The 13,850-nt window shown below is 37.9% G+C and overlaps 1 protein-coding gene across 1 annotated transcript in view; it reads right to left on the bottom strand.

Moving 5' to 3' along the window:
* Positions 1–2,253: 2,253 nt before the first annotated feature.
* Positions 2,254–13,850, bottom strand: part of SGO1 (shugoshin 1) — a 17,206-nt gene continuing 5,609 nt past the window's right edge. The window contains 9 exon segments of the mRNA XM_017860980.1: positions 2,254–2,574; positions 2,935–3,124; positions 6,080–6,109; positions 6,112–6,399; positions 6,402–6,491; positions 6,494–6,664; positions 6,667–6,873; positions 8,382–8,440; positions 10,045–10,121. Of these exon segments, the coding sequence (XP_017716469.1) occupies positions 2,463–2,574; positions 2,935–3,124; positions 6,080–6,109; positions 6,112–6,399; positions 6,402–6,491; positions 6,494–6,664; positions 6,667–6,873; positions 8,382–8,440; positions 10,045–10,121 (1,224 nt within the window). The 3' untranslated portion in view covers positions 2,254–2,462.

The following is a 13,850-nucleotide window of genomic DNA, read 5'->3' as shown; positions in this document are numbered from 1 at the left end:
AGAATGATCTTTAAGGCAAAATTAAAGTACTCAATGGTCTACAGCAGGAGTTGGCAAACTTTTTTGGTAAAGACCAGAAAGTAAATATTTTAGGACTGTAGGCCAAGAGGCAAACTCAAGAATATAATGTAGGTACTTTACTGGGGTTCAAAGTTAGTGCTTCTATCACTAAAATTGATTTCAAGTGTTTGCTTTTTTTTTTTCAACTATTTAAAATGTAAAACTATTCTTAGCTTATAGACCATCCGGAAGCAGGTGGTGTGCTAGATTTGGCCCATGGTCCAACTGAACTTTCTGTGATGATGGAAATGTTCATTATTTCCTCAATTGTCTAATATAGCCACATGTAGCTACTGATCACTTGAAAGGTGGTTACAGGGATTGAGAAACTGACCTTTTTTTTTTTTAAGACATTGTCTCACTCTGTCGCCCAGGCTGGAGTACAGTAGTGCGATCTCGGCTCACTGCAAGCTCCGCCTCCTGGGTTCACGCCATTCTCCTGCCTCAGCCTCCCCAGTAGCTGGGACTACAGGCGCCCCCCACCACGCCCGGCTAGTTTTTTGTATTTTAGTAGAGACGGGGTTTCACCGTGTTAGCCAGGATGGTCTCGATCTCCTGACCTCGTGATCTGCACACCTCGGCCTCCCAAAGTGCTGGGATTACAGGCGTGCACCACCACGCCCAGCCGAGAAACTGACTTTTTAACTGTCCGTAGTCTTAGTTTAAGATAGCTACTCTAGTGTTTCCATGAATTTAAAGAATAAGTATAAAGGGAGTAGTAAGAAAAAAAACTGAAAAATTAAGAGACTGTGATGGGAAACTAGGGTATATGAATCAGTGATGAGGGGCTAGAAAATTGGGGATGATGAAAAGGATTTCGGCTCTGACTGACATAGAATACAGAAAGATAGGGAGATAACAGCCAAGACAATCTGAGATATCAGGATTAGAATGGTCCCCCCATAAAATTATAATTTGTTAATCATGAACTGGGAGATTACATAGAGAAAAGTTGGGAGAGAGAAGTGTTAGGTTGAAAGTATGGAGGGGAAGCTGAGAGTTTCACAGCAATGACTACTGAAAATACTAAGGATTAACTCACCTAGATCACACCCCCGTCCCCAAAAAAGAGAATACCAAGGGGAGGGGAGAGGAAATGTCCAAGGATGAGAATAGTGAGACAGAGAGATATTCTATTTTTGATATTTAAAGAATAGAAGGAAAGCAGTCACTATCTTATACAAGCTTTATTGCTCTTTAAAAATGACTAACCTACAAAGTTTTAAAATTTAAAGAGGTATATACAAGTATAGACATCAAACTTTCTGAACTGAACTAATTCCCTTTCATTGGTTGATCAAAAATATGCAAAAACCCTAAATATTCACACATTTAATCTTTGAGATTTCTGACTAAATAAGGAGCTATCCTGAAAGTACATGACATTTGTAATTTTATTGAGGCATCACTCTGAACATACAATTAGAGCTTGGGGTTCAGAACTAGTCACTTACTTAGTCCCTGGGCCTAAAAAACAATCAATTTCTCTAGTCATTTTTCCATACACATTTTATCTGAAAAATTAAATACAACAGTGGTATGAGGAATTCATAAACAACTTAGGGTGTACCCTACTGTAAATATCAAAATTTATTCTACTCAAATATTACACAGTTTCAAAAGATCCACAATAATTTATTTTACTTAAATACTGTACTGAAGGGTTTCAAAAGATCTTCTTAGAAAATCATTCACTTTAGTATCCTCCACTTAAGGGAAAAATAGAGATGCCAGAAGCTTATAATGAAAATATCTTAATTTGAGTAATCATTATTCATTTCTAAAATGTTTGTATAAGATATATTTTGGGCCGGGCGCAGTGGCTCATGCCTGTAATCCCAGCACTTTGGGAGGCTGAAGCGGGCAGATCACCTGAGGTTGGGAGTTCGAGACCAACCTGACCAACATGGAGAAACCCTGTCTCTACTAAAAATACAAAATTAGCCTGGCATGGTGGCACATGCCTGTAGTCCCAGCTAGTCGGGAGTCTGAGGCCGGAGAATAGCTTGAACCTGGGAGGCAGAGGTTGCAGTGAACTGAGATCATGCCACTGCACTCCAGCCTGGGCAACAAGAATGAATTTCTGTCTCCAAAACAACAACAACAAAAAAAGATACATTTTGACTAACATTAAGAGGTTTAGACAGCATAAGAAATCGGTATGATGATAATGCTTAAGTTCAGTTATTTATATTCAAAGGAAAAAACAAATTAGATTTATTAAAGTCTTAATACAAAACATCCCATTTGAAGCATAGTTCTGAAGAAATGTTTATGAGCTAGGTCCTGTCAAGAGAATATTCTATGGCAATGGCTCACTCTGTTTGTATACTCTTACAGATCCTCTCTTGAAGCAACAGAAAGAGGTGTAGCTTGAATTTAAACAATATCCATCAAAACCTTCATTGTATTTGTTTCATACTTTTTTTAGAACGTCTCAAATCCTTTTTCTGCTTGAAAATAGGAGAATTCAAAAAGCACAAATCTGTAAAAGGGTCCCCTCTTCTCAGTTTCCTGTAAGAGTAAAAAGAGATCTCAGGCATAACATAAGCATCCCAATATTAACTTACTCCTCAGTATCAAGTTATGGTAATACACTAATTTTAAATGTTATCACCTCAGTTTTTTAAAATCAAATGTTTTTATTGAACAAAGCTCCATAACCTTATTCCCNTGTAAGAGTAAAAGAGATCTCAGGCATAACATAAGCATCCCAATATTAACTTACTCCTCAGTATCAAGTTATGGTAATACACTAATTTTAAATGTTATCACCTCAGTTTTTTAAAATCAAATGTTTTATTGAACAAAGCTCCATAACCTTATTCCCCGACATGTATCATTAAAATAAGTTCCCACAAACCAAATACTTACGAAGCGAGAGTGGGCTCCTTATAGTTCACGCTGACTGTGCACCTACGTTTAGGCAGAGCCACTGCTGGGCTTTCTTTATTCTTTTTTGGAGAAAGAGAAAGCCTTCCAATTTTCACAACAGGATACAAGGAGACATTGGTGATATCCTTCAGTTTAAGATGAGGTGACTGGTGAGTTTCAGGTGGTGTACCTACAAAACAATTTTTACTGAATGATTTTAAAAAAAAACCCACACAGGAACTAAAATTGTACTCAATTTTATATATCTTAACTGTATACAAAATCCAGCATTTAATAATAGAATTTTTTTTAGATGGGGTCTCATTGTGTTGCCCAGGCTGAAGTGCAATGGTGTGATCTCAGCTCACTGCAACCTCCACCTCCTGGTCTCAAGCAATCCTCCTGCTTCAGTCTTCTGAGGAGCTGGGACTATAGGTGTGCACCACCATGCCCGGCCAATAATGCATTTTTTTTTTTTTTTAGCTTTTTCATCATTTTTTCCTCTTCCTTTCAAACCAGACAGTGTTGAATTATTAATTATAACAGAACACTTCACTAAAACTTAAAATTCTTCTAGGATAGCTTGGGCATAATAAGTTAGTTTAACCATGGAATTTCATTTTAGTCATACCTTGCTATTTGGAATCAAGTCCTCTCTCTTTCAATACCAAGGTTTTTATCAAGTCTCTTCCTAGAGTCTTATAAAGCCGCTAAAACTCCTTCTACTAAACAAATGAGAATTCTAAATAACAGCTTCTGTGTAAACCAGGAGACAAACTAGCATGTTAAAAAGTTACTCAGTTTTTTTCCCATCATAAACATCCAAGTATGCTTTGGAGCTACACCTGTATTGGAAGGCAAATGTCCAACACATAGTAAAGACACTGCAAAACAATCTCCTCAAATAGCTTTAAAAAGCAAACTGTACCCCCAAAAAAGTAAACTATAACCGTGAAATGATTGTATACTAAGAGCCATATGCACAGTGTTATCTGGTTCTTATAGTCTGTCCTTTTTGTTGCCACATAAATATATTGTACTGTATTAATTATTCCAACTTTCAGTCTGAGAAATATATCTTATGGAACAATATCAGATCGGTTGCTACATTCTGGAAAAATGCTTCTCAAACTTTAATGTGTATATGAATCCACAGGAGGACTTCTTAATGGCCAGGCACGGTGGCTCACGCCTGTAATCCCAGCACTTTGGGAGATCCGAGGTTGAGTTTCAGGTCAGCCTAACCAACATGGAGAAACCCTGTCTCTACTAAAAATACAAAATTAGCCGGGCGTGGTGGCACATGCCTGTAATCCCAGCTACTCGGGAGTCTGAGGCAGGAGAATAGCTTGAACCCAGGAGGTGGAGGTTGGGATGAGCTGAGATCATGCCACTGCGCTGTAGCCTGGGCAACAAGAGCGAAACTCTGTCTCAAAACAAAACAAAACAAAACAAAACACAAAGATGCTGATTCTGACTCCAGAGTATGGGCTATGGCCTGAGATTCTGCATTTCTAAGAAGAGGTCTAGGGATCAAACTCTGAGTAATACTATTTTAGAGTATATTTTGTTCTTTTAAAAATGTATTTTTTATGGATTTTATGTATTTTTATGGATACAGGCTCACACACCTGTAGTCCCAGCACTTTGTGAGGCCCAGGCAGGAGGACTGCTTGAGCCCAGGAATTTGAGACCACCCTGGCAACACAGTGAGACCTCATCTTTACAAAAAGTGAAAAAAAAAGAAAAAAAAAATTAGCCAGGTGTGATGGCGTATGTCTATAGTCCCGGGTACTGGGGAGGCTGAGGTGGAAGAATCACTTGAGCCTGGGAGGTTGAGACTGCATTGAGCCATGACAGTGACAGTGCCCCCCAGCCTAGGTGATAGAGCAAGACCCTGTCTCAATTAAAAAGTGAACAACAACCAAAAAATCCCAACTTCTTCTGGACATTTTCAAACGTACACAAAGATGGCAATAACAGTATAACAAACTCTGAGTTACCTAGGTTCAATAATTATCAACACTCTGCCAATCTTGTTTGATTTTTGTTTTTTTTGAGACTGAGTTTTGCTCGCTGCCCAGGCTGGAGCACAATGGCATGGTCTCGGCTCACTGCAACCTCTGTCTCCTGGGTACAAGCGATTCTCCTGCCTCAGCCTCCTGAGTAGCCAGGATTACAGGTGCGTATCACCATGCCCAGCTCATTTTTTTGTATTTTTAGTGGAGACGGGGTTTCACCATGTTGGCCAGGCTGGTCTTGAACTCCTGATCTCAGGTCATCCGCCTACCTCGGTCCCCCAAAGTGCTGGGATTACAGGCATGAGCCAACCCGCCCAGCCTACAGCATATTTTAAAGAAGATACTTGCCTGCTACCACTGACTAGCTGATTTAGAAAGTTGGTTTGGTTGTTAAGGTTTTAATCTCCTTATAAACAAAATAAGCATCATAACACCTATACTTCACAGAATTGTTCTGATGATCAAATAAAATGATAAAACAATATTTTGAAAATGATACAACTTGACTATGTATGTTAGTTTTACTTGTATTAACTAAAATCGCCACATGAGAATCTTTGTGGACAGGTGTAGGTTGTATTATGAACATTTGAACTATGCCTACTTTTGATCTCATAAAATATTTTCTGAGCCAGTTTTTAGAGATGTTGTACAAAAGAATACTAAGCCTATCAACTGAGGAAATCTTCACTAACTAGAAGATTATTTAAAATCATGGTTCCTGTCAAATTTAATATAAAACAAGGCCATTAAAATAACAAGTCCCTGGATTCAAATTTGATTTCACTTTCAAGGGGATACTTCAGGTAAGTGTATAAAAGCTACTTTAATTCAACCTAACTCCACAAAAGAGTCCCTCTGTCCTCTTGGGAGTCCTCATTTACTGAAAATAAAAATTCTGTCTCCACAACAAGCAATCTCTGAATTAGGTCAGAGCAATACAACTGTGATTTCCACACCCAGCCCCACACTGTTTAATCAGACCATAACTTCCCCCAAAGAGAGACAGATGGTAAGTCCCCAACCTCCACCAGAGAAACAGATGGTAAGTATAGTATATAAGCATCAGGAGTGATCATTTATCACAAACATTAAAAACGCAGGTAAACAAGTAGATCACTTACTAGTAGTTTTTGTTGGTTTAGAACCCTCCATCTCTTTTCATCTGTATATTTCAGTCCTCTTTTAGCTAGAGGCCTGGTGACTGGTCTTGTATCTGAATCGCTGGTGGGATTCTGAATGTACTTGCAAGTGGGCAAATAGAGGTCATCGGAATCATCTCCTGAACCACTTGATTCACAGAGGCTCACTTCAGACTCATTGTTTTCTTCTCTATTAGAGTCATTGCTCATTTTTTGTCGGAAAGGAGTAAGATGAACACCCTCTTCCAAATTAAAATTGTAAGCATCATTGGAACTGACAGATTTGTGCATTTTCTTTTGGAAACAGTTCTTTTATTTTCACTTTTATTCTCTTTATATTTTGACATAGGTTTTGATTTTCTCCTGTTAGCTTTTCTTTTCTCTTCTCTTTTCTTTCTCGTGTATCTCTTTGCTTAGTTTGTTCAGATTTAGATTCTAAAATGTCTTCTTTTGTTTTAGTAAACGTTCCTGGATGCATCAGCTTTGAAAGTGATAAGTTAGCTTGGTCCTTGCTCCATTGACAAACATTGTGTTGTACATTTTCAGGCATGTTTACTAGTGGGTCTAAAATCCAACTCTTTCGAATTCAAAAGACTTCCCCGCCAAATGACTGGTTTCAAAATCATCCAAGCTATCAAACTGACATACACTGTTACAATGTTTCTTTAAACTGCTACGGACAGATACAGTTCTAGGTAAGACATTATCAGAGGACTTAGCTTCACCTGAATCAAAATCAAATCCCAGTGTGTCTTGAGGAATAGTAGGTATCTGATCTGAGAATTTAAAAAATAAATGAGAAAAATAGTTTGACTTTGTGGAAAATTGAATTTCAAGAACTTTAGAATTCAAAGTAAAAAACTGAATGACCAAAAAGTCATTCTGTAGTTTTCCTACATTATAAAATCTGTAAATAAAAATCTGGGGAACTAAAATATTACCATATATTTACTTGTCAATGATCAACTGATGGCTTATATCTGACATGTGAAAGAATCTTGTGCAGGTTCAGTATCCCTAATCTGAAAATCTGAAATCCAGAACTTTTTCAGTGCAGTCATGATGCTCCAAGGAAATGCTAACTGGAGGGTTTTGGATTTCAGATTTTCAAATTAGGGATGATGAACTGATATAATGTAAATATTCCAAAATTTAAAAAATAAATCCAGAACACTTCTGGTCCCAAGCATTTTGAATAAAGGACACTCAATCTTTATAATCTTTAAAAATGTTATAGGCCAGGCACAGTGGCTCACGCCTGTAATCCCAGCACTGTGGGAGGCTGAGGCGGGTGGATCACGAAGTCAGGAGATGGAGACCATCCTGGCTAACACGGTGAAACCTCATCTCTACTAAAAAAAATATATATATATAAAAAATTAGCCGGGCATGGTGGCGGGCACCTGTAGTCCCAGCTACTGAGGCAGGAGAATGGCGTGAACCCAGGAGGTGGAGCTTAGAGTGAGCCGAGATTGCGCCACTGCACTCTAAGCCTGGGCAACAGAGCGAGACTCCGTATCAAAAAAAAAAAAAAAAAATTATAACAGGCGTTTACGTGCTCTTAGTTTAAAGAAAATGAATATATGTTTCACTGAGTACAGATTCAGAGAAGTACAAATGCATATTCCAGAGTGGGGCAAACGAGAAAGTGGGAGCTAAGTTGTTCTTTGAAAAATAAATAAGATTTGGATAACTAGAAAGCTTCTTAGGTAAGAAATATAATCTGTATTTTAAGGAGAAGTGAGGCTATGTCCGGTTTTGCTTATTCAAATACTATCCCTTCTTCGAAGCTTAGTTCAAGTGGAGGAGATTGACATTTGAGAACACAGACATATCAATTTAAAAGTAGTAAGAAGGGGATGGCTTTGGAGTTCAACTTTGATTTTAAATACTAGCTCTTAACATCTAGACTTCTTCATGTGAGATATTTTATCTTCTTGAGTTCCTATAAAACGGGACTAACATACTTATATTCCTAGGTTGTTGTGAGGGTTAGGTGAGATTATGCATGTAAAATGCCTAACATAGAGCTTGACACATAGTAGCAATCAGTAAATTGCTGCAATAGTTATAGCCAAAGTTTCAGATTACAGATTTGACATAATAAATATATTTTAAAACTCTATTACTCTGTGTAAAATAAACAGATTTCCTTTGAGCAGAATACCAGATGAACAAATTTTAAAAGTTTAGAAAAAAAGAATTAGAGAAATTTAATTGTATTATTTGTTCTCAAAGACCTTATCTTGCCCTTAATAATATTTTTAGATTTTCACTTGATTACCTTCTATTTGAAATGATTCTCCTTGTCCTGGAAGTTCAGTTTCTTCAAGAGGAATTTGCCTTAGAAAATACCAATGAAAAAACAGAAATTTAACGATTATGTAATAAAACAAATTCAGTATTTTCCTAATTTTCTTTCCTTTAGTATCATTTCATAACTCGATTTCAAATCAATACATCTATTCTGTATCAAAGGAAACCAAAGGACACTTATGCTGATTAAAGGGAGATTGATTTGTTATGACTGACATTCAACTCCCACTTGAAGAACTAACCTATCAAGTTGGATAGTTCCACCTGAAAACATGTTATATAACTCAATTTCATTTAACTAAGAAAACAGCCAATGACAATTAATTTGTAAAATGTTTTTTAAAAAATGTAGTTTGATCACTCTTTAGGAGCCTGCTTTATCATTAGCAGAGCTATGATTTGTTTGTAATATATGCTTTTATGGTGCTTAACTATTGAACTCTTCTGAAGTTAACATTGTTCATTTTCTTTAAAAATGTTGTTCTTTAGTTCATGAAACATGAAGTGTTCTTTATACTCTAACACTATTACTGGCAGTTTCATTCTAATTGTAATTTTATTCTTTATTCTCTGTAGAGAATTTTCCACTCTAGACATTAAACAGATTTAGGTAATGGCTGTGGTAACTAATAACTACTTTAGAAAACTTCTACAAACTCGATTACCTTATCTTACTTTTTGCCCACAACATAAGTTTGTCAGATCTTAAAGTCCAACAGTTTAAAAACTACTAATGATTAAAAGTAATCTACAGCAATAGAAATCATCTCAGTGGTTACTTCTGTGGAGAAGGGGATGGACTTGAAAGGCATACGAAAGAACTGTCTATGGCAGTAGTTCTCCTCCAAGGGCAATTATGCTCTCCAGGGAACATGTGGCAATATCTGAAGTCATTTTTTGTTCTCCTGAGGGATGTTACTGGGATTCATTGGGTGGAGGCTATGGATGCTACTAAACATCCCATCATGCACAGACAGCCCTCTACAACAAAGAATTATCTGGCCCAAAATGTTAATAGTAAAAACATTATGTCTTCATTGACATTTTTGTTCCACGATATATAATTAGTCAAACTCATCAAACTGTGTAACTGTGATCTGTGCATTTTACTGTTTATAATTAAAGCTTAATAATTCATAAACAAATAAATAAAGTACATTTGATCCAAGAGAAGGGGACGAGGGTATAGCGGATCTAGAAAAATGAACTGGATCAGCGAGACAATGGGACAACTGTGTTAAATATGATGTTTTATTTATTTATTTATTTATTTCCCAAACCAGACTATTTATAGGGCAGGCAAAACACCTCATTTCAATAGCTAATCCTTCTTAGAATAAAAACATGGTACACAGAAAAGTATGACTGAAGGAAAGTATGAAGTAGAACTAAAATTCTGGTAAGGCTTCTTTTCTTAGGCATCAAAAAAGGAGTGAAATATGAGAAAAAGGGGTTTAGCTTGGCTATATGTGATAGAATTTCAACACATCAAATTCTCTTAAATATATTCTCAGCAGAGAAAGCATCAGACTACAAATACAAGAGTTGACATGATGCACATTTCCTTTCATAAATGAATCACAGAATTAAATCTTAGTATTAATAATCATAATAAAGAATTTGATACTAACGGTAAATCCTTCACAAATAAATTTCTGGAGTTGTCATCACTATTGGGGTCCATTCCAGAGGAACATATTTCCTGGTTCTGTTAATGTATTAAAACAAAACACTGTTATAACTGAAGTATTCATAAGAAAGCATTAATTTATTCAACAATATGCACTTGTTGACAGTCTACCATGGTGCCATGCCATAGTTCTAGGAACTGAGTCTATAAGAGCTCAAAAGCAGAGTAAGTCTTATCCTCTTAAAGCTTACATTCTAGTGCAGGGAAATAAAATTTTAAAAAGAGAAGATATATGTACGAAATTTCAGATTGTGGTAAGTGCCATGAAGGAAATACCCAGGGTGAGGTGATAGAGAGTAACTCAGGTTGGATTGCTCTTTTAAATAGAATGAATCTGATATAAATCAGAAGACTGCAAAGAAGCCAGCCACTGAAAGAGCAGGAGGAAAAGAAGGCAGTGGAAACAGCAAATACACGTACGAAAAATCTTGCTGTGTTTAGGAAAGAAAGGCTGTTGTGGCTGGAACATAGTCACTGAGAACAGTAGGAGATATACATGCAGAGGCCACATAATGTAGGGCCTTGAGAACCATGAGTTTAGATTTCAGTCTAAGTAGGATGGGAAGGTACTTAATATTAAGAAAGGAAGTAAACTGATTTAAGTTTTTGAAAGATCAGTCTGAATTAAAAGAAGCCAGGGGTAGAAAGAGTTGAGAGATCACCATAGCATATCTGGCAAGACATGGTATCAGCTAAGATTAGAGTCATGGCTATGGAGGTGAAGCCCAGTGGAAGGCCTTGAGATGACAGGTCAAGCTCAAGGACTGAAAAGGGATGGAGGTGGGAACAATGAGGGAGAGGAAAGCCTCTTGTGGTTTTGGACTAAGCAAATGGGTAGGCTACTTTACTGAGATGAGTAAGACTTATAAAGGAAGGTAGGAAGTATACAGTATCTTTGGGGGAGGCAAGGGGAAGTTGTGCTTTATATAAGGTATGTTTGAGATCCCTTATACATCTTTAAGTGGGGATAGCAAATGGTGGCTGTGTGTATACGTGTGTATGTGTTTGTTTTTAGATTCTGTACTATAAACTGGGAAGGCATCAGCAGACAGTACATAAAGCTATGACAGGGCATAAGATGAGTCTACAACAACTGGCATTTATTCATTTTTTGAAATAAAGTCTTGCTTTGTCACCCAAGCTGAAGTGTAGTGGTGCTATCATAGCTCACTGCAGCCTTCAACTCCTGGGCACACGTGATCCTCCTATCTCAGCTGCCCATGTAGTTGGGACTACAGGTGCATGCCACCATAACTGGCTAATTTTTATTTTTTATTTTGTAGAGATGGGAGTCTCGCTGTGTTGCCCAGGCTGGTCTTGAACTCCTGGGTTCAAGTGATCCTCTCACCTCAGCCTCCCAAAGTGCTCAGATTACAGGCATGAGTCAATGTGCCTGGCCAAGAATTGACATTTAAAGGTAGAATGAGGAAGAAATCAGCAAAAGAGACCGGCATGGAACAGTCAGAAAGGTAGAATAAAAACCAGGGGAGCATAATATCATGAAAACTAATAGATCAAAGTATGTCAAGTCAAGAGTGGTCCCTGTTTTACATATTATTACTGCAAGGTCAAGAAGAAAGAGAAGTTACCACTGAATTTGGTAACATGGAGGTTTTGGTGACCTTGACATGCAGTGACAACAGAATGGTAAGGATAAAATCTAGATTCAGAGTGGCTGCAGGCCAGGCATGGTACCTCATGCCTGTAATCCTAGCATTTAGAGAGACTGAAGCAGGGGGATTACTTGAACCCAGGAGGTCAAGACCAACCTGGGCAACATAGTGAGGTGGTCTCTACAAAAAAATTTTTAAAAATTATCTGGGTGTGGTGGTGTTCCAGCTATTCAGGAGACTGAGGTTTGGAGGAGCACTTGAGCCTGGGAGGTCAAGGCTGCAGTAAGCCATGATTATGCCACTGCACTTCAGTCTAGGCAACGGAGCGAGATCCTGTCTCAAAGAAAAAAAAAAGAGTCATTTCAAATGTGAATGGAAGCTGAGGAAATGAAGAATATACTGTTTTCTTTTAAAAAGTTCTGCTGTGAAGGGAAGCAAACAAATGAGGAGATAAAGAAATATGAGACAAAGAGAGGTTTCATTACTTTCTTCTTCTCTAAGGTTGAGAGATACGAAAGCACATGTTTATGATGACTGAAATGATCCAGTGGAGAGGGGGATATATGGAAGAGAGAACAATCTTCCAGGAATAAAGTTGCAGAGGAGGTGAGAAGAGAAAATCTGATGCATGGGCTAGGGAGCGGCTGGGGGTAGTGCTTGCCTTTAGCAGGAACAGGGGCCATTCTGCCACTGTAACAAGAGGGAAGATGAAGAACCTAAGTATGGAGGTGGATTTGTAGATCTCTGTTATGAAGATGACAATTCTCACTCAATTCCTAAGAAGCCAATTCTAATTTAATGAATTATCTTCTGAAATTTGATGAACATATGTTGACATTATAATAAATAGGCTAAAAATGTTCATTAAAAACAAAACAATCAGAAATTTAATCCCATTAAAAGCTTTCGGCCAGGTGTGGTGGCTCATGCCTATAATCCCAGCACACTGGGAGGCCAAGGCCGGAGGACTGTTTGAGACCAGGAGTTCAAGAACAGCCTGGGCAACATGGCAAGATCCTGTCTCTGGCAAAAAAAAAAAAAAAAATTAGCCGGGTGTGGCAATGCATGCCCATAGTTCCACCTACTCAGGAGGCTGAGATAGGAAGATCGTTTGAACCTGGGAGGTGAAGGCTGTGTGCGTGAGCCTGGGAGGTGAAAGCTGCAGTGAGCTGTGATCACACCACTGCACCCCAGGCTGGGCAAGAGCGAGACTCTGTCCCCCTCAACCTACCCTGGCCAAAGACGAAAACTTTAAATTTGACATCAATGTAGCTAATGTTCTGAAACGAATATTAATGCAGGTAAATAAAAAAGAACATTTAACTATATACTAATATAACTTAAAAACAAGTCATTAAAAAATCTATAAAATTAGGGAACAAAAAGGCTGTTAAAATTACTTAAACGTTAACTATTGCTAGGCTAGGCAAGAAAACATTCTTGTAAAATTCTTACATTTTAAGCTTCTCCATCACTGCTAAATCGATTTGATAAGCACTGAAGCATGGGTGTACAATGAGGTTGAGAATGAGTGACACAAGCAATTAGTATATAGCAGAAAATACAAACATTGACATTCTAAATGCTAAGAATATATTTGCGTAGCAACTAACAATGTTTTTAATAAATACTCAAAGCCACTGAGTTGCAGTAATAGAATTTTTTCCCAACTGCTTTTGTAATTATCTCATCGAGTATTCGCTTCCTACTATTTCTGTTTTCAGCAAAACTTTGTAAAAGGAGGAGGAAGATTCAAATGCCTTTAGAGGAACTGTTTCCCCCTACTAGTTGACTGAACAAAGAAAATACAAAATTAAAAAAGATTACATGCTGGAAAAAAAAAAAGTAATCTACCACGATTAGCACAGTGGCTCATGCCTGTAATCCCAGCACTTTAGGAGGCTGAGGTGGGTGGGACACTTGAGGCCAGGAGTTCAAGACACCTGACCAACATGGCGAAACCCATCTCTACTAAAAATATAAAAATTAGCCAGGTGTGGTGGCACATACCTGTAATCCCAGCTCTTGGGAGGATGAGGCATGAGAATCGCTTGACCCCAGGAGGCAGGGGCTCCAGTGAGCTGAGACTGCACCACTGTACTCCAGCTTGACGACAGAGCAAGACTCTGTCTCA

Source organism: Rhinopithecus bieti, unplaced genomic scaffold (genome assembly GCF_001698545.2).
Source record: "Rhinopithecus bieti isolate Rb0 unplaced genomic scaffold, ASM169854v2 scaffold_58058, whole genome shotgun sequence".
NCBI classification, from domain to species: domain Eukaryota; kingdom Metazoa; phylum Chordata; class Mammalia; order Primates; family Cercopithecidae; genus Rhinopithecus; species Rhinopithecus bieti.
This window is presented reverse-complemented; position numbering and strand designations above follow the sequence as displayed.